The 27,991-nt window shown below is 43.9% G+C and overlaps 1 protein-coding gene across 1 annotated transcript; it reads right to left on the bottom strand.

The window, feature by feature from the left end:
• Positions 1–10: 10 nt before the first annotated feature.
• MRPS15 (mitochondrial ribosomal protein S15) lies at positions 11–26,809 on the bottom strand. Its single transcript, XM_044287726.1, has 8 exons — positions 26,614–26,809; positions 26,393–26,443; positions 24,026–24,101; positions 21,688–21,736; positions 14,873–14,957; positions 10,573–10,631; positions 8,689–8,880; positions 11–605 (listed from the first exon to the last, which is right to left on the bottom strand). The coding sequence occupies exons 1-8, from the start codon at positions 26,744–26,746 to the stop codon at positions 498–500; spliced, it is 753 nt and encodes a 250-aa protein (XP_044143661.1). The 5' UTR covers positions 26,747–26,809; the 3' UTR covers positions 11–497.
• Between the last annotated feature and the right edge of the window lie 1,182 nt (positions 26,810–27,991).

Below are 27,991 nucleotides of genomic sequence, written 5' to 3'. Positions count from 1 at the left end.
AACCAGTATGTAACAAAATGCATATTTATTGAGGAGTTACAATAATGTTTTCAGAGGGTAAAGCTCAAAGTTTGCAGTTAATTAGGAGAAATATTTAAAGGGCATTGGTCAGCAGATTTGTCCCCATGAAAATGGCTGACCTGTTACACGTGTGCTAGGAAACTGAAGGCATCTGGGTCAGTCCCATGTTCATATGCGCCTGCACTGAGAATTTTTAGAGACTCGGCTCTCTCTGCAACTGCTGCACCTCGACAGGGCCAGGCAGTGAAAACATCACACCTGGTCCTGAGAGGAGAGGGTAGTAATGGCAATACCCTGTTGCTCCTAAAGGCTCAATTGCATATATTAAAACACATTTCTCAGCAATGCAGGCACATATGAAAACGGGGCCAACAAAGATGCCTTCAGCTGCCAGGCGCACATGTAACAGGTCAGCCAGTTTCTACTGACAGATGCCCTTTAATTCATCATGGGGATAGCAAAATGTGATTTCAAACTCAATTGGATGGTTGGGGAAACACATAGAGAGGAGAGTGGGCCTTAGGAATACGCTTCTTCCTTTGCAATAGTTCTTTTTCTTTCAGTTTCTTTGCTTCTTTGTATACCTGTAATTTAAACAAAATCACAGAATGTGAGGATTAAAAGGCCAAAATAAGAATTTAACTTTTAAGCAGAGACCCCCTTCCTAGATTTTCCCAGCAGTAGATTAACCCTCTCTACTTTTCACAGTAGTCATGGTGCCTCTACTACAATGTTTACCAGACAGGAGTCCCTGTTTCGACTACTGCGCTCACCTCCCCCCTCTGCTGGAGAACGGTGGTATCATATTATTACAGCCAGTGCATGCTTCTTCCAGGAGAAACAGTTGGATACTTCATAGCATTTAGCTCCACACATATAGCACCATAAACACCTGGCCATAGAATGCAAGAAAGGCAAGAAGCAAAGCCTGACAGCTCCAGTTTAATAGTTGTCACAGTGACCCAGCAACAGTTATGTTCTCAGCCAAAATAGACTGCTGCACTCTCCACAAAAAGCAGTACATTTAAAGAATGAAAATCACTTAGACAGTGTACAGCACACGTCCGAGGAACTTCACTTTTTTAGTTTTGGACGTTTTTAGTTCGTCTTGTTTTGTTGTGGTTTTAGTTGAACTATCTGATTTCTAGTATTAGTTAGGCTACTTTCACATTTGCATTTTTAATTCCGCTATCGATATCCGTCATAGGGTCTCAATAGCGGATGAAAACGCTTCAGTTTTGTCGCCATTCATTGTCATGGGGACAAAACTAAACGAAGCGGAATGCACCAAAATGCATTCCGTTCGGTTGCGTCCCTATCGTGATGTGGTGCGGAGCAAAAAGGATCCGTCCTGACACACAACGTAAGACAATGGGGACGGATCTGTTTACTCTGACACAATAGAAAACGGATCCGTCCCCCATTGACTTTCAATTGTGTTCATGACGGATCCATCATAGCTTCAGATGCATGCGGTTGTATTATTGTAACGGATCCACAAAAAACGCTAATGTGAAAGTATCCTTATGCTTTATTTCTACTGTACACCACTTGTTCCTAGGATAAAGCAAACAAGAGGCGGATGCTAATGTCAATTGATCGGATAACTTTCAAGGTATCATGTGATATGACGTGTTGTCGTAAGAACGTCACGCTCGCCCCTCCTCCCCACCGCTTGGCTGCCCTACTGACCCGCTGATGCCGGCGTCTTCTGCTCCCTCCTGCTGCCTCCTGTGTTAGCGCCTTTCCTGGGTCCGTGTTTGTATGCTGCGATTGTGGGTACGAACGGACCGAGTGGCGGCAGTGATCCTGTTTCAGTCTCCTTCCTCTAGCTTCTCCTGCTGTGTGCTACCCCGTTCCTGCCTGGCACCTCCTGAGCTAGCTCCCACGGTCAGCGGTGTTTGTAAAAGCTTGCTGCTGCTGCTGTATATAGTAATCGTGACATCGGGGGCTTGAATTGCCCCTTTGACTCTCCGGTCCTCTGACTCTCTCCGCTTGGCTTCTTGTCTTCCTGCCGTCACGCCTGTCTGCAGTTTGCAATCTTCTGAAGAGCGTCCCCCTGCCTTTTCCATCTGGGTACCTGGGCACCATCAAATTGATACCGAAGATTGGGGAGATTGTTCCTCTATTTCCCACCCTCTACTAATATGAACTAACGGAGCAATTCAACTGAGTATCCAGTTAATCTATTTTTTTTATTTATTCACCAGCTAATTTACTAACCATTTGCTAAAAAGGACTTTAATGTGTTTTTGACATGATAGTTTATACTGTATATTGCACCTATAGAAATTCATAGACTCTGTGGGGGAGGAGGGGAGGGAAAAAAAGAAATTTTTTTTTTAAAGGAAAAGAAGGAAGAAGAAAGGGGGAAGAAAGAAAAAAAAGTTGGGAAAAGGAAAGCAGGGGAAAAAAATAAAAAATAAAGAGAGGAAAGGAAAAGGAGAGTTAAGAAAACTAAAAAAAAAAAAAATTAAAATAAATAATAAACGAAAAAAAGAAAAAGAAAAATGGCACCTAAAGCAAGCAGGCGCTCTGTGGATCTTTCTGGGCAGAAATTGGCCGTCAAACCCTCCGAAGGAGGAAAAATAGATCAATTTTTGAGGTCCCCCAGGGTTAACACCAGAGGCCGGCAGAAAGACAGTAGTTAAAAAAAAAGTGGCGGATCACGCAGGTGCAACGCAAGAATTCTGGGGATCCCAGAAGGTGCTGAATACAGAAACCCTACTCAATTTATACAGACGTTGATTCTTGAAAATTTTTGGAGAGAACATTTTTCATCTTTGTTTCTAGTAGAAAGAGCCCACCGAGTCCCAGGCGGTAAATCAATCCCGGGGAGACAACCACGGACTCTCCTTGCAAAAGTGCTCACTTCAAGAGACAGGGACATAGTATTAAGGCGGGCGAGGGAATGTCCTCCTGTCTTCCATGATGGAAATAGACTGGCTTTTTTTCCAGATTTCTCAAAAGATGTTCAAGAAAAGAGACGCTTGTTTAATACCGTCAAAAAGAGACTAAGAGAAAGGGAGATGAAATATTCACTCCTCTTCCTAGCCAAACTCCGGATTATTTTTAATGATACAACTGTATTCTTTGACACGCCGGCTAAAGCTGCGGAGTGGCTTGAACAAAATGATATGTGATCCAGTTGCTTAAGGCTGTCGGGAATAAAGGATCAACAGTTTACAGACTTTTTTTTTTTTTCTTATTTCCCCTGATCTCTCTTTAAGTAGCGGATGGGCCGTTGAGCGGAGGGGTGGTGGTGGTGGGGAGGGGGGGGTGGTCATAGGCGAGAGATCTGCTGCTTCTGCGGTGGATTATTTGGAGTGTGGGGTTGGTTGGGTTGGGGGGGGGGGGGGCTGTGATGTGTCCAATATGGGGAAGAGAAGTGTTTTTTTTTTTTATTTTTTTTTTTTCCGTTAATTGCTCTTTATAATGTCAATTAGGATTCTCACTTGGAATGTCAGGGGCCTGGGGGATAGGAGAAAGAGACAAGCGGTTTTTTATCTGATGCGTTTATACCTCCCAGCCATCATATGTTTGCTAGAAACACATCTTACTGGGGAGACCTCCAGGGTGGCCACCAGGGGATGGGCTGCGCACACTTACCACTCTATCTTCTCTAGTCATTCCAGGGGAGTGTCTCTTTTTATTCACAGAATGATTGATTTTAAGTGCAAGGCATCCTCTGTTGACCACCAGGGGAGATTTGTCTTCCTATACTGTAAGTTGGCGGGGAAGATGTGTATTTTGGCCTTTGTCTATATCCCACCTCCATTTGCCTTTTCAGTTCTTATTTCCCTGCTAAAATTTATGGATAAATGGCCGGAATGTCTTACATTGATTATGGGTGATTTTAATTGTGTTATCAATCCCGTGGCCGATAGGGTCTCTACGGTGGGCAGGGGAGATGCCTCTGTTCAGGGATCCCCCCTGGCACGCTTTTGCTTGGAGGCCGGGTTCGAGGACGTTTGGGCCAGTTTGGGACAGGGGAGAACGCTTTTTTAATGTATCAGTAAATTAGGAAGATCTATGTCCAGAAAAGATCATGCTTTGATTAATAAAAAATATGTGCGGTACGTTAAACGAATGAAGTATGAGACTAGGTCACTCTCGGATCATCTCCCCTTACTCCTTGAACTTTGCCCGAGCTATGATAAACAAATGGGGCGGCCTCCATTTAGACTTAACCCCTATTGGTTATCAGTAATAAAGAATCATGAAACAATACAAAAGGAAATTAACCAATTTTGGGAGGCTAATTACACTTCAGCAAAAATACAAGTAGTATGGGATACCTTTAGGCTTATATGGGGGGAATAATGGTTAGTAATATCGCCAACCCGAGAAAGGAGTTTGGGGAAAAGGAGGGAAAAATAAATAAATAAAAAGTTTCTCTAGCTACTCAATTTTTCTATATAAATAGGACAGAGGGAAATAGGGAAACTATGTATGAGACCACACAACTATACTCTATTTTTTTTTATTGGAGAAGGCCCAACAGAGTTTATTTTTTAAGGGTCAAAAATATTTCACAGAATCGGGGCGACCGGGAAAATTCCTATCCAGAGTTATCTTGAACCAGGAATCTAAGAAACACATAGATAGCAGCCGACTGGCCAATGGGAGGATAGTTACTGGACAAAACCCTATAGAGAAAGTCTTTTTGGATTATTTTTCAGAGCTTTACAGAGCCGATTGTAGGATAACGGATGAAATGATGGATGTCTACCTTGAGGGTATTACTTTTCCCACTATTACTCCGGCCCAAAGGAGGGTACTTGATGCCGACCTTTCAATTCAGGAGCTTGAAGGGGCTATCAAGCTTTGTTCGGGTAACTCCTCCCCCGGGTCAGATGGACTCCCATATGAATTCTATAATAAATACAAGGATTCTTTTCTTCCTAAACTGTTGGGGGTCTTTGCTGACTCGGTGGAGGAGGGGACCCTACCGGGTTCAATGTCGGAAGCGGTGATAATATTAATCCCTAAAAAAGGTAAGAACCCTATAGATTTGGGATTGTATAGACCGATCTCACTGTTGAACACTGACATAAAGCGCCTTGCGAGGATTCTGGCTACAAGACTCGCGGGGGTTCTCTCTTCCATTATTCATCCGGATCAGAACGGTTTTATCCCAAATAAGGGTACCTACCACAATTTTCACCGGCTTTATGCTAACATACAGGAGCCTGGGGGGTCTGCTCGCTCCATCCTGTCACTGGATGCCTCGAAGGCCTTTGACAGGGTGGAGTGGCGATTCCTCTGGAAGGTTCTGGCCAGGATGGGTTTTGGGGAGAGATTTATAAATATGATTAAACTACTGTATATATCCCCTTCGGCTAAGCTGAGTCTTAATGGGAGCCTTACTAGTAGTTTTAACGTAAATAGAGGTACTCGTCAGGGCTGTCCACTATCACCACTCCTCTGACATTTATATTGAGCCTTTGGCTCTGGCTATTAGGCAGGGCACCCAGGTTAGAGGTTTTGGAGTACTGCGTGTGGAGGATCGCATCTCCTTATATGCAGATGATATCCTCTTCTTTATAGATAGTACAGAAACAACTTTATCAAGAATTATGGGGATGGTGAAACTATTTGGTGAGGTATCAGGCTTAGACGTAAATTGGTCAAAGACAAGTTTGATGCCAATAGATCCGGTTTCTCAGAAGGAGTCCTTGATTACCCAGTTAGATGTTGTTGACACCATTAAATACTTGGGTATGACTATATCTCCCAAGGTTGAAAATTGCATTCAACTCAATTTGAACCTATTGATAACGAAAATTAGGACAAAAATAGGGATTTGGTCGAGTATCACTGGTCAAGATGGTGATTCTACCTCAAATCCTTTATGTTCTTAGGAATATACCTATCTGGATAGAGGATAAATATTTTAAACTTATGGAAAGAATAATTAACGATTTAGTGTGGGGAAGGAAACGTGTGCGCCTCAAATTGGAATATTTATATAAACCTTTGGAGCAGGGGGGATTAAATCTCCCCTACTTCAAGGGTTATTTTATTGCCGCTCAGTTATGGACGTGCCGTGAATGGCAAAATAGTATCCTCCTAAGTAGGTTAGTGAGAAGTTCATTGTATAATAACATTTACTCTTTTGGAAGCCGGGTTGTTGACTAATAGAGATCAGGGCCATAAAGAGACTATAAAATGATTACTGAAAATTTGGGCTACTACTAGAGCATGGTTGGGGGTAAAGGGTTCACTTACATTCATGCCTCTTTGGCATAATATTCACTTACAGTCTTTAGAAGGTATAGCAAGAGATCAATTTTGGCAAAAAAATTTGATTTTTTATATTTTACAGGTTGAGAGATTAAGTCGTTTGTGGAATTATCACATAATATAGGGAATCTTTCGGCTTAGGTATTTCCAGCTTCGGTCGGCACTTTTCAGTTTGAATGATAAATCACTTTTAGAAATAGATAGTGTTTCTTTGTTAAATGGGTGGACAGGGAATGTATCACAAAGAATAAGATTTCAAATATATATAAATTATTACTCAAGTCACGTTTTGGAGAGACACAATCGCCGGGACAAAGGGCCTGGGGGATGGACTGTCCAGATATACAGTTGGCAGGGTGGGGAAGTATCTTTAGTAATTTCTATTTACTATCTCATAACGTTAATCATGTTTTAATACAGTTCAATATTTACCATACACTATATGTTACTCCTATTTGGTTAAATAAGAAATACCTCTAAATGTCCCTGCTGTGATACTCTAGGTGCGGACTACCTCCATATGATCTGGGCTTGCCCAGAACTTGGTGCCTACTGGAATGGTATTAATAATGTCCTTTTACAAAAACTGAAAACAGGGATTCCTTTTGAGCCACAATTGTTCCTATTGAATGATTTTTCTTCCCTAGGTAACTATAATTATAAATATAAAAAGATTTTGTTAGGTAGAATATTACTACTGGCCAGGGTTCTGAATAGTCAGAGTTGGTTCGCACATCATACTCCAGATGTAAATAATTGGATAAATTTGGTTAATAGGGTAAAAAATTATGAACGGATTCTTTCTAAGCAGAGAGACGTATTAGAGAAATGGAATAAGATATGGGCTGACTGGAAGTGATGCGTATATATATATATATATATATATATATCAATCAAAAAAATTAAATTTTATTTTTTCCTCTCCTCTTCTCCCCCTCTTCCTCTGCTCTAGGGGGGGTTGGACACATCACAGGGGGGGGGGGGGGGGAAACAGGGGTTAAGGGTAAAGTGTTATTTCCTTTTTGTGTATTGGTTTGGTAATATCAGTAGAGTTAAAAAAATAATAATTATTGATTGGATAACTTTCAAGAGAATCTGTCAGCATGATACAATCCCTTTAAAATAGGCATATTGCCTGGTATGGTTGATCATGCCGATTCAAATTCTTTTTCTCTCTAGATTGAATAGTTGCAGAGAGATATTCATTTTTATATCTATTCAATATAACTAATTGGAGCAACAAGGGGCTGACCATAGCGCTAGGAGCACCGCTAGCGCAACACCCTTGTGCTCTGGTCACCCCCCCTCCCAGTGCACAACTGCCCCAGGTAACCTCCAGAAACATAGACCACTGAAGCAACGGCGCTAGATCAGCAAGGACTGAACAGGTAAGTAAACTTTCTTTAATAACATCCCCAGATGTCGCCACATTTTTTTCAGGGTCCTGGAAAAATACTTAAACAAGCATTTTATGGCCCCTTACAGGTGCTGCACGTGAAGAGCCTATGCAATCCCATCCTTGCACGTGTGAAAAGTAGGTGTGAGAAAGTGTACAAGATACAATAACGGGTCATAGAAACCTAAAAAAATGCCTGCAGAAGAAGCCATTATTTCCGTTTATCCCATATGTTCTACCCCCTTTATTCAATCACAATGGTATTGCTCCAATGCATCTAAATGCAAAAAGAGATGTAAAGTTGCAGTTAGGAAGTTTTTAATTAAGACTACCACTCCTATGTAGTACTATTTGTCTCCATATTCCATTAAAGGGAACCTGCCAGCTCCCATATGCTAATCTCAGAGTGGCATAGGGTAGTGACAGACCCACCGATTTCAGAGGTCTGTTACTTCTGTGAGGACATTGCTACGAGAGAGGAGTCTGATGAAGCTTCCGGCCCTGCCCTCCCCACCTCCTGACGATTAATGAATACTCTCATCATCCAGAGGCAGGGGATGCGTCATCAGACTGAACACGCTGCAGGCCCCAGCAGGTCAGTACTCTGAAACTACTGAATGCAATCGCAGGAGGAAGAGACCTCTGAAATCAGCGAGACTGTCACTACACTATGCCACCCTCAGGGCTGACTGCTTCCCTTTAACAAAACATCTGCAGTCACTCACTTCCATTTGTCCTCTCCTGTTGCTGACATATTCGGACTGTTACCAATGAGTGGTGGGCAGACAGAAGTGGTGAGGCATGGATGGCTTGATAATGGAATATAACTGTAGATCAGACCACAGAGGATTGTATTGCATTTTACAACCTTAGAGACATATAGGTCAGCATAGGAGCTATATACAGAAAACATAGATTTTCACGATCATGCATTACTAAATCCAGATTTCTTGTAAGGGCGTACATATCTGTACTTGTACATTACAGTTGTGGTTGAAAAATGCAGAAAGAAAGAAAAATCAGACCTGCAAGCAGAAAGCTTTCTTTGCTATCCATCGTTTCGTTGCTCGTCTGTAGTATTCTGGAGGAAAGGTGTATTCAATGCCAAGCTGAGCGCATACATGTTCAAATGCATCATAGCGGGTGCGACGCAGGAACTTTAACAACTTCTTCCTCCGATCAATTGACATTAGCATCCGCCTCTTGTTTGCTTTATCCTAGGAACAAGTAGGTGCACAGTAGAAATAAAGCATATCTCATACTAGAAATCACATAGTTCAACTAAAACCACAACAAAACAAGACAAAGTAAAAACGCAAAATTTTGTGCCACTATATTTCTTATATCTTGGCACCTGTCAGAGCTTCATTTAAAGCACCAAATTCCCTGCACAGACAGATTTGAAACATAACATGCTGGGTGCCTGCAGTCACCTCTAGCTCTGTCTCATAATGGAGTTCGATATATAACAGTTTACAGTAGGCGGAAGTGCCCCTCCAGTGGTGGCAGTGGGTCATCAGAATGTTAGATTTTAGGTTTAGGTCAGTGCAGGGAATTTGGAGCTTTGTAACTGAAATACCGCGATCATTTATTTTAACGCTTTTGTTTTATTCTGGCAATTTTAAAGTCCTATATAAGCCTATAGAAAAATGGCAGAAAAAAAATATAAACACTAAATACCTAGAGCATACCACATTTTGGAAAAAAAGAAAAAAACATGTTGACTTTAAAAGTAACATAACATCTGAATGCAGTGCTTATGCCCAGAAAAAAATAATCATCAAGAAAACATTGCAGAAAATGATGCTGTGAAACAAGTCTAGAGGTGCAGCCTAAAGCCTTATTCAGACGTCAGGGTTCCACGGACGTGTGCTGTACGTGTTCTCCATGGACAGCACAAGTACCCATTAATTTTAATATGTGTATTCAGACATCCGTGTTTTTAGCACGGATGCATACTCTATTTCAGGGATCAGCAACCTTCGGCACTCCAGATGTTGTGAAACTACAACTCCCAGCAAGTTCCCTTCACTTCTGTGGGAGTTCAAAGAACAGCCAAGCAAGTGTGCATGAGGGGAGATGTAGTTTCACAACACCTGGAGTGCCAGAGGTTGTTGATCCCTGCTCTATTTTATTCATCAAGGACACACGGACCATACAGAGATGCATCATTAACCACCTTCTCACGGATTTGAGTGCAGACGTGTGAATGAGGCTTAAAGGGGTTTCTTACCTCTGTCATTAGGGGACACATTTAAGACCATGGTCTAGTCATGGTCATGGACACCCTTCTTTCATTTTGGGTGGATGATCAAACTTCCCAAGTCCAAAGTAAGTATCTTCCTCTCTCCATAGAAACTAGCCCTCTTACATAGCAGTAGCCACCTGCTTCATTCCCACCATCTGGATCCACTTCACGTCTGCATGAGGCCACATGGTGGCTGCTATAGAGGCCGTACCCTACTTACAGTTTTACACTTGTCCACTCCAGAACACCACCCAAAATGAAGGGTGTCCACAACATTGGCTAGACCATGGCTTTGCCCGTGTACCCCAATGAGCGAAAGAGAAAAAGATTTTACGGTAAGTAACAAAAATTAATTTTTCCACCTTTTAGCTACTGATGACCTATCATCATTGGTCATCAATATCATATCGATGAGAATCCGATCAGCTGTTTGCAACAACTGCCGTTGCCTGAAACATAAGAGCAGATTGAGACAAAAGAAGAAGGCTCTGTCCACAGCGCTGTGGCCTTCTCGCCATACTGCAGCTCAGCTTCTATTCAGCTCTATCCAATGTTAGCTTTCCATCACTGGTGGCTGCTGCAGACAGGTGTCGTACCCTCAATCAGTCTGATGAGGAGCTAGCTTCTGGATAAGTTATCCACATCTATTAAAGAGACCTACCTTTGGATGATTTTGAAGATGCTCCTTAAAATTTTGGATTCTAGCTGTTAAAGTAGCAACTGTAAACATAAAGGCACAACAGCAATTAGTGTTAAAATTAGGGACCTATTTCACTGCATTTTTTTAAGTGGCCCTAAGAACTCTTATCTTGTTTTACATTCAAAACTCTAGACTTTCTGACTTCTGCTAAAGTGGAAATGTGCTGAAATAGATTTCATGCTGTGAAGAAGAAATTGCATGTCTCCCGTTATCTACCTGAAACATTACACAAGGCACAGCAGAAGTGCATTCACCATTACCAACCTAATAGTATTACAGCTTTCCTCTTATGTTATGCAGACGTCACAGAGGAACAGAGATGATGATGATGAATCGCACAATTCATTATCAATACAGGAGCTGTTCTTCACAATTCGTCTTGAGTATTGAAGGGGCTGTGCCCACTAATAAATGTATCTCATCCAAATACCACATTTATCAAAAACTGCCTCATCCTAAGGCCTCAAGAACACGACCATTGTGGGTTTTGCTGTCCGCAAAACACATATGGCGTCCGTGTGCGTTCCGCAATTTGCGGAACGGCACGGACAGCCTTTAATATAACTGCCTATTCTTGTCCGCAAAGCGCGGACAAGAATAGGACAGGTTACATTTTTTTGGGTGGACCACGGAACGGAGCAACGGATGCGGACAGCACACAGAGTGTTGTCTGCATCTTTTGTGGCCCCACTGAAGTGAATGGGTCCGCATCCGAGCCGCCGAAACTGCGGCTCGGATGCGGACCAAAACAACGCCTGTGTTCATGAGGCCTAAAGTTATTAGCTTAAAATTTCAACCGTGTGGCAAGCGGGAGCTAAACCGTGAGGAGTGGGAGCTAAAGTAATTAAGGAAGTAATGAAAATAAATGTTAAACTTTGGAGTGAAAAGTAGTTGATGGCACAACCCCTTTTATAAGGAAGTCTCTGAAAAATAAAAGTAGTATACAGAGAAGTGGCAGCAAACTTCCACAACATTTCTGCTGCTTTTAGCCACAATTGCCAAGGACAAAAGATAATAAATGCATCATAGGAAAGGGACATGTGACATCATCAGGTATTTCTGGGAGACGGTCTGTCTTCTACTTCCTGGGGACTGTAGTAATCTTGTGTTTTTCTGTCAAACAACTGCAGCAAGACACATTAACACATCCTGCTGTTCTGTGTATACAGAGAATATACAAAGGAAATACAGTCGAGTCACATTATTATGACCACTGGCTAATATCCAGAATAGCCTCTGTGTGCAGCACGGACAGCAGCTAAATGAAAATGAATGAATGGAATGAAAATTAATATTCATTCAATGTTTGAGAACCCATTTTGCCGACGTGTGAATAGACCCTAACTGTGCAGTTTCAGAAATACCCCTGGAACTGACAAATTGGCCCTTTTACTGATAACAGCAACAAGGTATACGTGTGCAGACAGCCTATGGCACACCTTTTATACCTGCCAAGCCAGCTCATGACATGTGACTTCCTTCATGAGCTACGCTCTGCTGATGTTGAAAGAAGGAAGTGGTCATAATGCCAAAATCTTTATTCGATTTCGATCTCATAAAAAAAAGCACTGAGATACTCGATACCATTCGATACCACGAGAAAAATAAATAAAATTACCAAAAAGGCTACGTGTATTCCGCATTTTATGGAACGCCCGGTCCATAAACGAACAGTCCTATCCTATTTTTGGGAAAGGGGGGGGACAAGACTAAAAAATGGCAAATCGCGCATTTTATTTTATTTTTTTCTGGTACGGCATTCACCGCATAGGAACTTTTTTTCAAATATTTTAATAGTTTGGACTTTTCGGACGTGGCGATTTGTAATATGTTTATTTACCGCTTATATATTTTATATGTAAAATTGGGAAAGGGGGTGATTTATACCTAATTTTTTTTTTTTTTTTTTTTTTTTTTTTTTATAACTATTTCCCCCTTAGGGACTAGAACCTGGGATCTTTTGATCTCCTGTCCTATTCACCCTAATAGAGAACTATTAGGGTGAATAGGACTTTACACTCTCCCTGCTGCCCTGTGCACACAGCAGCAGGGAGCTGACCATGGCAGCCAAGGCTTCAGTAGCGTCCTGGCTGCCATAGTAACCGATCGGAGCCCCGCGATTACACTGCTCCAATCGGAAAACTGCCACTGCACCACCAATTAAGAGAGGGGGGGGGGGGGGAAGAGACCCTGTGGCCACAGCCACCAATGATATAATACATGGGGGTAACCTCCCTCCTGTATTTGTATTAATGGCTTAGTTATCTTCATTGGTGGCGCAGTGGCCACAGCCCCTCCCCTCCTCTTCCCCCATCACTTGTTATTGGTGGCAGCGGCGGCACAGGGGGGAAGGAGAGATCCCTTCTCCCATGTGCTGCTGAGGGAACATGGCGCGCCGGTACAAAAGTATCAATCGATACCCGGTGCAACCCTAGTCATAATAATGTAATTCGACTGTGTAATAATATTTTCTGTACCTCATAGTATTGCATATTGTGCCGCAGAGCATCAACCATCTAGTTCACCTTGGTTCATGTACAGAATGTGTGAAACACAATGAAGTGGACTAATAAAACGCAAACTTTAATAGTCAATATTAAAACTATAGAGATATATTAAACAAAAAGGGGATACTACAACATGACACCCTCATAGAGGCATACAACACTCTGGGTATAACAGTAGGGTAGACTATAAAAGTATATAAGACGGATCAGGATAACAAAGATGTGGCCACCTGACCATACACTGTCACCCACAATCCTAACTCTGTGAGGCACCCTGCAAGGGAAAACCAGCACAGAAAGACCCTACGCTGTCCTGATGCTTTTCTCTCTCTGTGTGCGTGGTTCATCAGGTGACTGGGGATCGTTGTATGTATTGACATCGCTTCTGGGTACATATCCTTACTCATCCAGGTGAAACTCGAAAAATTAGAATATCGTGCAAAAGTCCATTTATTTCAGTAATGCAAATTAAAAGTATTAATGCAGCTTAAAATTAGAATTTTGTGGAAAGGTTCAATATTCTAGGCTCAAAGTGTCACACTCTAGTCAGCTAATTAATCCATACCCCCGTTATCGTGGTCTTCCTATTAAAGTTAGTTTGTTTGCAATTTTGGCACAGACCACATCTATAAAAAAAAAAAACTTCCAGATTCATCCAATAGGGTTAAGGTTACTTTCTTTTTGTTATACCTAATTGTTGCTATCTGTAGGCCCAAATTGGGCGCCCGAGTGTAGAAAATTGGGGGCTGATTAGGGATTATGGGCCCAAATATTTTATCCTCATTTAACAGACGCAAATGTTTTTGAATGGCTCTGGCTACTTTCTTTGTGGTCCACGATGAATGGTAATATAAGATTGCTTTTGACGATCTGGTCCAGTGATTTGAACCTACCCAAGAGGGTTTAAAACATGTGTGTTAGGTCCCAGGAATCATTAATTATTCTTGTACCACTGAGGAAGAAACAGTAAGTTCCGAAACGTGCCTGGTGGTGGTTTCCAAGCTGATGGTCTGGAGACACTGCCCTAACCCCTGAAGACGCCGTGGTACGGCGAAACATGTCGGGGGGCAGCGTGAAGCTCTGATTTTAAACAGTTAATCACTGTGGCCTACTAATATAGGAATAATGAAAGACACAGTGCCGATATAATACAGGCAAGTGCGCAGCCTGTCACGGCAGTAGTGTGATCGAATCTGGCAGCAGGCATACTTAGTCAGATGACCACACTGTCAATATGCTCTAAGTGATATATAAAGGCCAGTGATACTGGAAATTTTAAACCACTATTTGTCACTTATATAAATTTTAGTAATAATAACTAATAAAAGTTAAGTCTTAGGATTTTGGTAGGTGCAGGATTAATAGGTGTTAAATAGTTCTAAAGGACATTGTTACCAATTATGACACAGAAGAGAGATACAATTGCCAAATATCAACTGACACTACTAACTGCACGCCAAAGTGATGAACTACAAGACAAGGAAAGTGTTTTTAATTATTTTTATACATATGAATTTTCTATATGAACATTATATATGCGAGAGTTCCGCATTTAAAGGGGCCGTGATCATATAATAGGGTGTATGAATTCAGTTTTTTTGTATTGTATTATATACATGAATTCGTAAAGTTACCGTATATATGCAAATTACTGTGAGCCAGCCATCTTCAATCTAAAACTGTACCCAATGCTGTACACACACCTTCTCTGTATCCAGACGCTATTTTACATTTCCCCACCAATTTACACTTACTATAGATTTCTGTAGATGTATGGTCATCAGGGTTTCTCCTCACTTTATCCTTAAGCTGCTGGATTTTAATCTTCAGTTTATCAGACTAAAAAAGACAAAGAGCAATAAAACTTCATCCAAATCCTGGTCTTGCCCACTATATTATTATTTTGGCTTCAAACAAAAAACGTTGACATGCTGTTCAGACACTTGTGTGATTTCCATGCTTTACACTGCTGTTATAACTGTCCTTCCCTCTTTGTATGAAAGATATATGCAACAAAAGTTACACAAAGTCAAAGCATAATTGGCAACTTTTGAAAATCATTTTCAGGACGATTCAGAAGTGAGGCATACAGAATGTGTGCAAAAACATTGAGGGCTCAAGTCTCACCCCTTTTTACAAACTACTCCCATTATTGTAGACCACACCTTTTCTAGGTCCTTCCTGGCCTCAGAATGTAATGCAGTCTACTTCCTCTGGTAAAAAGTTTATGGTTAGACGCCTCCACTTGCTGGTGAGCCTTTACTTATGGGCATACAATGTAGTGGGAAGGACAACAGGTGGCTAAAACACCACTTATGAGTTATTGTGGGGACCACCATCATGCTGCTCCCTGACATGATGCATAGCTGATGCTCAAAGCTCTATTAACAGCTCTCCCTACAACTGTACAAGGCTACTTTCACACTCGTGTTTGCACAGATGGATCCGTTCAGATGATTTCAATTACTTACCGGTAATTGGTTTTTCCTCTAGCCCCCACAGCGGCATGACAGGAGGATACCCCGCCTCCCCAGGGACAGGAAACAACGTGGAGATCTTTAAATACTCCCCTCCCCTTACCTGCTCCAGTAAATAACCGAGAAAACTCTGGAATGGATGCAACAAAATTAATCTTTATGCGTTATTGAGAATTAGAGAAGGATACTCTCCAAGAAAGACAAACAAAAATATATTATTATATTTCTTTCTTTTTTTTTTTTTTTTTAAATAAAAGATAGAACGATCATTGGGAGGGAAATTCCCTGTGCCGCTGTGGGGGCTAGAGGAAAAACCAATTACCGGTAAGTAATTGAAATCTTTCCAAACACCCCCACAGCGGCACGACAGGAGGAATAACATAGGAATCCCATATCAGGGGGGGACAACAGCAGATAACACTCTGCGAGCAAATGATAATTCCCTGTTCTTCAACACATCTAACTGATAATGTCTAAAGAAAGTAGAAGGTGACGACCAGGTAGCTGCCTGGCAAATTTGTTCTAACGGAACCTCCGCTGATTCAGCCCAGGAGGCTGCTACCGATCGGGTTGAATGGGCCTTCAAGCCTGCCGGGGGAGGAACCCCCCTTAAGTCATAACAAGTCAAGATTGTCGATCTAATCCATCGACTAACAGATGCCTTGCTTGCCGCGTTTCCCTTATTTGGGCCTGCAAACTGAACAAATAGTCTGTCCGTCTTCCTGAGATCTTCTGTAGCCTTTAGGTAGGTAAGGACGGATCTTCTTACATCCAGGTTATGGAAGCGTCTTTGTTCCTGACTGCCTGATGGGGATCCAAAGGAAGGCAGGGACACTTCCTGAAGACAGTGGAACTTAGAGACCACCTTGGGTAAAAAAGAGGGAATATGTCGCAGTACTATCCTATCATCCTTGATGGACAGGTATGGGGGCCTGCACGAGAAAGCCTGTATCTCGCCCACTCTCCTAGTCGAGGTGATGGCTATTAGGAAAACTGTTTTAAAAGTAAGCATCTTTAGAGGTATTTCAGATAAGGGCTCAAAGGGGCTGTCTGATAAGGCTGCTAAGACTAGATTTAAGTCCCAAGGAGGGACAGTGGACCTCACTATTGGCTGTTTTCTCCGAGCTCCTTTCACAAATCTCTTAACAAGGTCTATGTCTGCTAATTTTATATCAAGTAAGGCACTCAAGGCTGATATATGGACTTTTATAGTGCTTACTCTTAGCCCCTTCTGAAGACCTGACTGGAGGAACTCTAGGACCTTAGTGATTATAAGGGGACCTCTGGTATCCCCCCCTGTAAATCTTCTGAAAGACTGCCAGATCCTGTCATAGATCTTAGAAGTCACCTTTTTGCGACTAAAAAGAATCGTGAAAATTACCGCGTCTGAGAGGCCCTTCCCTTTTAATATTTCCCGCTCAGTCTCCATGCTGTCAACTGAAGTTGTGTTGTCTTGGGGTGCCATACTGGGCCCTGGTGAAGGAGATCCGGGATGTTTGGTAGATGCCACACGTCTCCTGCCGACATCCTCACTAGGAGAGGGAACCATGACCTCTTGGGCCAGTAAGGAGCAATCAGGATCAGATTGTGGTTCTCCTGAAGTACCTTTTGCAGCACCTTGGGGATTAACGCAAAGGGAGGGAAGGCATACAGGTTTACTCTTGGCCAAGGGTGGGAGAGAGTGTCCACTATAAGAGGGTGATCTGAATAGGCCAAAGAGCCGAACTTCTCTACTTGTCTGTTTTGACGCGTGGCAAACAGATCTATCTCTGGAAGGAACCATGTTTGTGCTATCTGATGGAATATCCTTGGGTTTAGGGACCATTCTCCTTCTTTCAAGACATCTCTGCTGAGAAAATCTGCCACTGTATGGTCTTCTCCCCTTATGTGAACTGCCGATATTGATAGTAAGTTTCTTTCTGCCCACTGGAAAATCTCTCTTGAGACCCTCGCCAAGGATGGGCTTCTTGTGCCCCCCTGTCTGTTCAGATAGGCCACTGCTGTGGTGTTGTCTGAGAGTATTCTCACTTCTTTCCCGTGGACTTCTGAGTGAAGGGCCTTCAAGGCCTCCCATACTGCCCTTAGCTCCTTCAGGTTGGAAGAGGCTAGGATTTGATTTTCTTGCCAGTCCCCCTGTATTACGGACCTGTCTGAAAAGGCCCCCCAACCGTTCTTGCTGGCGTCTGTAGTGATAGTGACTACATCTGTTTGCCGCCACGGGACGCCTGTGTTTAGGTTCTGGTTGATCAACCACCAATTTATGGAGTCTCTTACATATTGAGGGACTCTTACTCTCCGTTCTAGAGAGGCTTTGCTCTTGTCCCATTCCCTGAGCATGAAGGCCTGGAGGGTTCTTGAATGAGCCTGAGCCCACCTTACTGCTGGGATAGCTGAGGACATCAGACCCAAGATTCTCATTATTGACCTGATTGTCACTCTTGAACTGCTGCGGAACAGCGTAAATTCCTGCTTGATAGTCTGGACTTTTTCCTGTGGGTGGAAGGTCCTCATGAGGCATGAATCCAGCAGCATTCCTAAAAAGATCTTCCTTTTTTCGGGCTGGAGGTCTGACTTTTCTATGTTTATAAGCCACCCCAGGTCTGTTAGGCTCTGCTTCACTATTTCTATCTGTTCTAATAGGAGACTTTCTGACGCAGCGGCTATAAGGAAGTCGTCCAAGTACGGCACAACCAATATGCCCCTTAGATGAAGATCCGCTATCACCTCTGCCATCACTTTGGAGAAGACTCTTGGTGCTGACGTAATGCCGAAAGGGAGGACCTGGAATTGATAATGGAGAACCCCGAACCCTGTTGTACTGAAAATCTTAGGAATTTCTGATGCTCTCTGCAGATTGGAATGTGGTAGTACGCGTCGGTAAGGTTTAGGGTTGCCATAAAGGTGTTTCTCTGTAACAGACTTATAGTGGATTTTATGCTCTCCATCTTGAACCGTTTGTAGAGTAGATGTCGGTTCAGTTCCTTTAAGTTTATAATGACTCTGTATGAGCCGTTCGGTTTTCTGACTAAAAATAGGGGGGAATAATAACCTGTTCCCTGTTCTGCTAGGGGAACTGCCGTTATAGCTTCTTTTTGTAAAAGGATTTTTACCTGGTCTAGTATTAGAGCTTGGACTGGACCGGCTTTCTTGGTGATGTGGAACACCTCCTGGGGAAGAGTAGAAAATTCCAACTTTAGGCCTGATGAGACTACGTCCAAAACCCATGGGGAATTGGAGATACTCTCCCAGGCTGGAAGGAAGTACTTCAGCCTTCCTCCTACCCTGCATCTGGCGTCATTGCTTTGATGACTTTTGGGAGGAGTCAGAGGGGTTGAATAAAAACCCTCGACCTCTTCCTCTTCCCGAACGCCACCGGGGGGAAAAATCCTTTCTCTTTTGGTCCTGCCTGCCCCTAGATGTGGGAAAAAACCGTCTCTGTTGAAAATTCTTTTGTTCCGTAGGAAACCCCTTCTTTCTGTCTGTGGCTTTTTCAAGGATGTCGTCCAGTACTGATCCGAACACCCTATCACCTTCGCAGGGGATGCCGCAGAGCTTGTTTTTGGATGCCGCATCACCTGACCAGGACCTAAGCCACACCGCCCTTCCGGTAGAGTTTGAGAGGGCCGCAGACCTGGCTGCTAACTTAATAGAGTCGACCGAAGCATCGGCCAAAAAATTTGCTGCCTGTTTTAGAACTGGAAGGGAAGCTAAAATATCCTCTCTAGGGGTTCCTGATACTAGGTGCTCCTCCAGCTGGTTTAACCAGATAGACATGGACCTGGCTGTATATGTTGCGGCTACGCTAGGTCTAAGGATGGACATGGAAGCCTCCCAAGATTTCTTTAGTAGGGCCTCGCTTCTTTTATCCATAGGGTCCTTTAAGAGACCTAAATCCTCAAAGGGTAAGGCTGACTTTTTCGTAATCTTTGCTACGGGGGCATCTACCTTAGGACATTTGTCCCAAGAGGACGTATCTTCCTCAGCAAAGGGATATTTTCTTTTTAGGACCCTAGATACGCTTGGCCTCTTTTCCACATCGGTCCACTCCTTATTAATTAACTTTTTAATATTAGAGTGGAGAGGGAACACCCTCTTCCTTTTTTCTCCTAAGCCCTTAAACATTAAATCTTGTATAGTCTTGGACTGTTTAGACTCCTCTAGGTTTAGAGTTGCCCTAATGGTCTTTAATAATACTTCGGTCTCCTCAATAGAACAAAGAGGCTTCCCGGACTCATCTTCAGAGGAAAGAGGTTCAGACTCTGAGAGTTCCCCCTCATCAAAGTCCACCTCCTGATATTCCGCCTCTAAAGTCGCGGGCATCTCAGGCATAGAAGTAGAAGGCTTCTGGGGCGTAGCAGCTAGTCTTTGATCCACAGCGCTGCTTACTTCGTCCTTAATAATATTCCTAATATTATCCAATAGGGAAGGAGACTCTTCTGCCACAATCTTCTCCAAACACTTGGTACAAAGGGCTTTTTTACAAATGGAACACTTCTTGACACGCTGGGCCTCTGATTTCTGAACTTCCCTGACCTAAATCAGATATAAGTCAGAAACTTTGTTTAATAAAAAAAGGGGGGGCTGCCTAGTTGAAGAAAGGGAGAGGAAACAGTCCCTTATCCAGTGTAGAAGGTCAGAAACCCTAAGCCCCACAGTGAATCACAGGCAATATACATTCATCATTTCCCTCCAGAGGAGGGTAGCTTACTGGGCTGCCGGTTTTGGAAAGATCCGAGGGTCCGCGCATTGCGTCCTCTCCTGGTGCAGACATGCTGCAGGCTGTTCTCAGGACGCCGCCGATTCCCGCCGCTTTTTTGAAGTTGGTGCAGGGAAGTGACGTCCCACTCCGGCGCCTGTGAGCTCACGCTCACGTGACCCGTGATCTTGTGGCCTCCTTCTCGCGATATCAGCGAGGAAGCGCTTCCCGGGGCTGCCTCCACCGGAGGACTTGTGCCTGGGAGACAGGGAGAACCGCAGTCCCGCGATCCTACTCCCGAAACGACCTGCCGGCGATCCTGCTGATGGGCGAAAGAAGTCCCACCAGCGACAGAACTCCACGTCTTGCTCCCAGAGGGACAGGAAACAACTGGAGCAGGTAAGGGGAGGGGAGTATTTAAAGATCTCCACGTTGTTTCCTGTCCCTGGGGAGGCGGAGTATCCTCCTGTTGTGCCGCTGTGGGGGTGTTTGGAAAAATACAACCTTCTGCATCCATTCAGAACGGATCAGTTTGTAGTATCTTTAACATGGCCAAGACGGATCCGTCTTGAACACCACTGAAAGTCAATGGAGGACGGATCCGTTTTCTATTGTGCCAGATTATGTCAGTGAAAACGGATCCGTCCACATTGACTTACATCGTGTGTCAGGACGGATCCGTTTGGCTCAGTTTTGTCAGACGGACTCCAAAACACTGCAGGCAGCATTATGGTGTCCGCCTCCAAAGCAGAATGAAGACAGAACGGAGGCAAACTGATGCATTCTGAGGGCATCCTTTTCCATTCAGAATGCTGATCTGTTTTGGACCGCTTGTGAGAGCCCTGAACGGATCTCACAAACGGAAAGCCAAAACACCAGTGTGAAAGAAGCCTAAGACATAATACAACCGGATCCGTTCATGACGCATGCGGTTGTATTATTGTGACGGAAGCATTTTTGCAGATCCATGACGGAGACATGAGTGGCCAGATGTTCTGCAGCCTTTATCATGTGTCACAAGGCAGAGGGCATGCTGGGGAGACACTCTTTTCTGGCAGATATTTGAGATATGTTGGGAGATTGGGAGGTCTCCCCGTTGGCAAGTATAAGCTAAGGACAACGTGCAATTTTGTATTTTTTTATTGGTCTAATGCATCCTACATAAAAGTGAAGCAACCTTACAAATAGCCTTGATTAAAAACGTCCTATAGTTTTGTGTATACAGCTCTTATGCAGAGCCATTTCTCTCTATGGGGATAGACTACAAGCAATCCTGGTGTATACCACAGTCATGGTTTATTTCTTCTCGCTATTGTGATGTACAACAGTAGAGTTAGGTCTCTCTTTCTTGCATTAATTGGTGTGTGTGTCTGTATATATGCAAAGAAATACTGACCTGACTTGCCATATCCAGAGACAATAATCGTTTAACAACATCATTAACCCTGAATGGAAAAAAAAAAAAAAAAAAAAAAGAAAAACACACTGTTTACAGGCAATGCCATCTATAATATAAATAATATATATATATATATATATATATATATATATATATATATATACACACACACACACACACACACACACACTGTAAAGTATACATACTCTATTCCCCTCTTTTTCTTGCATATAAACACAGACGTGAAACGTAGTACAATACTAGAAATGGACCCATGGTTCAAATCAGGGATGCACAACTTTTTCTGGTCAGAAGACCATGTTGTCAGATTAAACCAATCCTGAGGGACGTGATAAAAATTTAAGTGGTATTACCATCTGAAAGTATATGCTATAAATAACAGACAAGTGCTGGTTCCACCTCCAGGCCTCGCACCCATTGAGAGAATGGGGGTCCCTTTCTCCCCTCTTTGCACACCAGAGAGTGAGTCTCTCCATTTAAGGTGAGGTGAGTTGCTGAACTAACCCAATATTTCACTATATCCAAAAATGACAATGAATGACCACCTCTCTGCTTCATTTTCCCCTTACTGGAGTGCCATGTAGCGGTCAGAAGACCTCTATTCTGCCAGTATATGACGCTTTCAGCCATGGCCACGCAGTGCATAACTGATACTCGCCTGTCCTGCTCCTGACTTACGGACCACTCCTCTCTGACTTGAATGTTAGCAGGCACTGGACACAGACAAGCATGAGTGTGACCAGATGGTTGGGGGCTGCACAGAGTGGCACCATGGCCGTATGTGGCCCGGGGACACCGGCTGTGCACCCCTGGTTTTGATCCTAAATATTTGTTCACATCTGCACTAAATATTTCCATGGCCAGTGAGTTGAATGGACATGAATACTGCCTGAGGAATGCCAATGACTATGTTGGAGTTCATTGAGTTTTCCATCCAGTCAAAATAGCACAGCATGCAGCCGATTGATGAAAGTTCCCCACCACATATCACATGGCATTGCTCACCAGCATAAACCATAACAGTCATGCAACTTGTTAATGAAACCTAGACTCGCACTTACCAAGATGTACAAAATACATACAAGAATGCTATAACAATGTTGCAACAATTAAACCAGAAACATTTTCTAGCCACTACTGCCATAGCAGAAGAAGCAGCTTTAAAGAGAACCTGTCACCACAAAATGCAATGCAATCTGCAGGCAGCCTGTTGTAGAACAGGAGGAGCGGAACAGATTGATACATAGTTTTGTGGGAAAAGATTCAGTAAAACTTGTAATTTATACATTTAAATCTCTTCTCTTTCTACACTCAGCAGCCAGAATGTGGAGGGGCGACAGTTTACTGCTCTGCACAGGAGCCTATGGCTCCCATGCCCGAAGTTCAGACTCGTAGGCCTCAAGCCTATGAGGCAGGAGAACGCAGTGAGATCACCCTGATCTCCTACGCTGGGTCTCGCGAGATAAGGTGACAACGCAGCGCAGTGATGTGTTGGCTAACGCCTTTGTGAGACTGAAGAACTCAGGAAAGAGGCGGCAATAGTGAGCAAAACACAGGTGAGTATTTTTTTTTTCATGTGTCAATGCTAATGCTGGCAGTACTGTGGGCACTACAGGGGTGGTGGATCATATGCGCTAAAAGGCTCCCCACACCGAGATCGGGGAACTCGTTTGTTCGTTGCGGTAGCCTCAAGCCTTCTCCAAGGCTTGCCGCAGCTATGTTCCTATCCATAGGAACATAACAAATCTCCCATACTTTGCAAGGGTAATTCATTACAGCCTATGGGAAAAGCGATCTAATGATCGCATGTTCAAGTCCCCCTAGGGGAACTTAAAATAAGTGGGGGAAAAAGTGAAAAAGAGTTTTCAAAAATATAATAAAAATAAAAATAAAAAAAATGTAAAAAGCTATGTGAACAGGAAAAAAAAAAAAAGGGCTCCGGAAAATAAAAAGGTTATGGCTTTGGAAATGCAGGGAGTAGAAAACAAAAATACAAAAAAATGGAAAATGGCAGGGTCAGGAAGGTGTTAAGTACTGCTAAGTCCGCGTGGTCTACAGCTATCAGTGACTGAGGGCTAGTCATGGGTACACAGGTAATGCTATCAGTCACTGATAACATCTCCCATCACAAGTTTTACGGAATCTTTTCCCATAAAACGATATATCCGTCTGCTCAGCTTCTGCTCTCTAACATGCTGCCTGCAGACTGCACCGCATTTTGTGGAGACAGGTGTGGACTCCAACCCCGGTTTTGGCTGGTAAAAAGAGGCATCAAAAGGCGCTCTGTATGAACAGGGACTAACAGATAACTTACCCTTCTGTGTTTTGTATTCCAAGATACTCCTTCTTAAACATTGTAGGAGGTAAGTCATCCAGCTGGCTTGGCCCCCCTGAAACAAAAGACAGCTATGTAGAACCCATAAAGACACTAATGTGACACCGGTTTACCTGGCTGAAAAGAAGCACATTCCTCTCTACGTAAAAGGTGAGAAATATTATCGTCTAGATCTCTGTTCTCCACCTGTGGTATATGTACCCTCTGTCTCTGGGGGGCTTACACTGCCCTCATGCTGTCATTTTAAGATAAATTCACATGTACAATAAGCTGCAATTTTTGACAGTAAAAATCCCTTCCAAACATCTGCATATGTGCCAACTTTACAATAGCCAAAATCAGGACATTTAACCTCTGAGAACCCCTCCAAACCATACTAGAACACCCACTTTTAGGTGAGGTTTTTCCCATATACACCACCCTTCCCAGCATAATTGGGACTGTTGGCATCTGAATATGGCAATCTGAAATCTTCCCACCGGCCACTAGGCCTAAAAGATAGGACTTCCTGTCTTTCCAGAGGAGCTACATGGGCCGTAGACACAATGGACAGGAGGGGGCCCCACTGACTTATATGGTAGAGTTTTCTAGGCATGCTCAGTGACCTGTGATGTCACCTATTGTGAATGGTGGATCCTGTATTTTCTATAAAGAAGTGTTACTTGTCATTGTAAGTAGAATATTAAATAGATATTGACAAAGAAACTTAAAAGAAAAAAAAAAAAGAAATCGAAACAAAATTGTTTAACATAAAAACATTTAAATAATGTCACTTTCTTATGATACATTCTTTTTAAAGGGGTTGTCATAGGACAACAACTTATGCCTAGGCCTGGGTGATTTTGCAAAAAAAAAAAAAAAAAATGTCACGGCAGTGGGTGTGGAACCACTGTGCCAAAGTTTTTGAATTAGGGTTAAACCTAAGGGCCTTATCCTGGTTTCCTGGTTTTCACCCTTTAGGGAACGCACCAGGCCGCTACCTCTTGGTGTAGTCTGTGTGTGGTTGGCTGAGGAGACGTCGCTGTGTAGCATGGGTGGCACGGGCAAAACTCAGTCAATAACGGGCTAACATCAGGTCAGGCAGAGTATGTGCGAATCCATGAAAAGGTCCAAAAGTCAGGGCAGGCATCGAAGGGTCAATATGGTAATTAGGCATAGGTCATGTCAGGCAGTGGACTAGTATCTTATAAAGCGGATACTAGTATGCATAAGGTGCGGGGAGCAAAATACTGAGTGCTGCCCATACTCACCCTCCCTCATGGGGCCACATTACACTCCAGGTCCTGACCATGTACAGTGTCAGGAGGTAGTGTGCACACTATGACGCAACGCTGAACAGTCAGGTGGCAGTGCAGCATGGGCCAGAGAAGACAAGGGAGCCGACTGCTGCAGAGACCGCCAGACCTGGAGAGGAGTAGAGCAACAGGAGAGGCAAATGAATGTATTTATTTTAAAGGGAACCTGTGATCACCTGGTCTTCTAAAGTGTATTAGAATCATATCAGTACCCCCCCTGTCCACCTTATAAATACCGAAAACTGAAGTTTTATAACCTTCTTGTCTCGTCTCCAATCTGCCCAAGGGGCGGCGTTTCATCTCAAATTGCGCCCAGCCAGCCGCTCCCAACTGCCGTTCTGAAGCCCCGCCCAGCTCATCAATATTCACTTCGCTGTCTGACTAGGGTTGTTTACTGCAACCCTAGTCAGACACTCCTGACCCCCGCCGATCGGTTGCTTGAAAAGGCAGCTGTGCTTGCAATAGTGCCATGGCCTACTCATTGCTTTCCCTAGGCCGTGTGACAAAACGTTCATCAGTCACATGTCCTAGGCCCAGCTCCATAGAAGTGAATGGGGCTGAGCTGCGAAACCAAGCACAGTCGCTATACAATGTACGGCGCTGTGCTTGGTGAGCTGTGATAACGCTGTAGCATTCACAGGAGCGCTGGTGTCTTCTCAAACAGCTGATAGATGGGGGTTCTGGATGTCGGGACCCCCACAGGCCAGATACTGATGACCTATCCTGAGAATCCTATACATGGGATAGGGGGATACGTGTATGAACGGCGAAGGTTTGAACACTAGAACGGGGGCCAGTGTTCTACTGCTCCATTCAACTCTATGAGGTTTCTGGAAATAGCAGACTCTGCCGCTCCTTTCAAAAGGAGGACACAGGGGCCCCCCCCCATCAGCCAATTATCCTTGGCATAGGGGAAGTTGTCGTGGGACAACCCCTTTAATTCCTTCCGCAGAACTGAAGCTCCATCCACTTTCTCCTACGTATTTGTATGTGTCCAATAATCTGCTTGGAATTGCTATTCAGGCAGTTGTTCTACAGATGCAATACTGACCAGGAGACTTCACCGTGGCGTACGTCCTGGACACATGGAGAAGACTTGCCCCTGAAACAAGAGCCACACTTTAATTCATACATTTGTGAATGGTCCATTAGAGTCTCATGGATGCGGGGACATCCACAAGGTCACATGTCTATTCACCACAGGTAGAAGAGAGCCCCCTGTGACCCGTGTATGGCACCTGCAGGAGGACTACTCTGCACCACTACACATACTTGCTGCCAGCGACCTCGCGTCTCCGAAGCATGTCTGACACTTGGCTGCTTCCCTTCCAGCCGACACCAGCCTGGGCCCTGCCCTGATACCCAGGCCCAGGACCTCGAACACGGCTGTCCGCAACGCAAACATCCCCACTCGGCGGTCACTGACAGGACAAGGGCGCAGACATATTGGAAAGGCTGGAGCAATCGAGCGCTGATACGGAAGAGGAGGAGTTAGCCCTGACTGAGCGACATTATCACCGTCATTAATCGGTGTCTGCCAGATACCTAACGCTGATGTGAACAGTTCAGGGTCACTTCTAGATGCAGATTTTAAATCCATGCAGAAAAATGTATGAACCGCAACGCAGATTCCCATTGGAAACAATGGGGCGTGGGTTTAACACAGAAATCCGTGTGAGATATCAGCTTTGTGAACATTATTAAACTGGTGCTATTACATGAGATCTCAAAGGACCCCACAGCAAAATTTAGCATGGGACCCCCCTGGCCCACCCAGATTCCCAGTGCGTGTTTGTTAGAGCTCATGCCCACGAACGTAAGGGCTCTGTGGCCGTGCTGCGGACCGCAAAACACGGGCACCGACCATGGGGCAGCTGCATGTTGATTGTGGAGCCATTCACTTGAATGGGGTCCGCCATCCGCATCCGACGGTCCGCACAGCAAAAAAGTAGTCCATGCACTACTTTTTTGCAGTGCGGAGGAATGGACAGAAACACCACAGAAGCAATCCGTAGTGCTTGCGTGGGGTTCTGATCCGTGCTTCCACGCCACATCTCCGGCTTTGCGGACCCATTCAAGTATGTGGGCCACAACGGCTGTGTGCATGAGCCCTTAGGCTACTTTCACACGTGTTTCGTGTGGATCTGCACAGACGGATGGTCTTGAACACCATTAAAAGTCAATGGAGGACGGATCCGTCCCTATTGACTTACACTGTGTGTCAGGACGGATCCGTTTGGCTCAGTTTCGTCAGACGGACACCAAAATGCTGCATTGTGTCCACCTCCAGAGCGTAATGGAGACGGAACGGAGGCAAACTGATGCATTCTTAGCGGATCCTTTTCCATTCAGAATGCATTAGGGCAAAACTGATCCGTTTTGGACCACTTGTCAGAGCCCTGAACGGATCTCACAAACGGAAACCAAAACGCCAGTGTGAAAGTAGCCTTAAGGCCCTTTGCAGACGAGCGTGTCCGGATGCGTTGCGGCAAACCCGCGCGAGTAGGTAGCCAATTGCAGTCAGTTTTGACTGCGATTGCGTTCCGTTCAGTTTTTATCGAAAGGGTGCAATGTGTTTTGCACGTGCGTGATAAAAAACTGAATGTGGTACCCAGACCCGAACTTTTTCACAGAAGTTCGGGTTTGGGTT

This window comes from Bufo gargarizans, chromosome 3 (assembly GCF_014858855.1).
Source record: "Bufo gargarizans isolate SCDJY-AF-19 chromosome 3, ASM1485885v1, whole genome shotgun sequence".
Taxonomy (NCBI): Eukaryota; Metazoa; Chordata; class Amphibia; order Anura; family Bufonidae; genus Bufo; species Bufo gargarizans.
The sequence above is the reverse complement of the archived record's forward strand: the minus strand, read 5'-3'. Positions and strand labels throughout refer to the sequence as shown.

Coding starts and splice junctions, on each gene's coding strand:
- MRPS15 (XM_044287726.1), bottom strand. CDS start 26,746: ATGTTTGCGTTGCGGACAGCCGTGTTCGAGGTCCTGGGCCTGGGTATC. Junction 21,737..24,025: donor GGAATACAAAACACAGAAGG/GTAAGTTATCTG, acceptor TTTTCCATTCAG/GGTTAATGATGTTGTTAAAC. Junction 606..8,688: donor AGAAAGCTTTCTGCTTGCAG/GTCTGATTTTTC, acceptor TTTAAATTACAG/GTATACAAAGAAGCAAAGAA.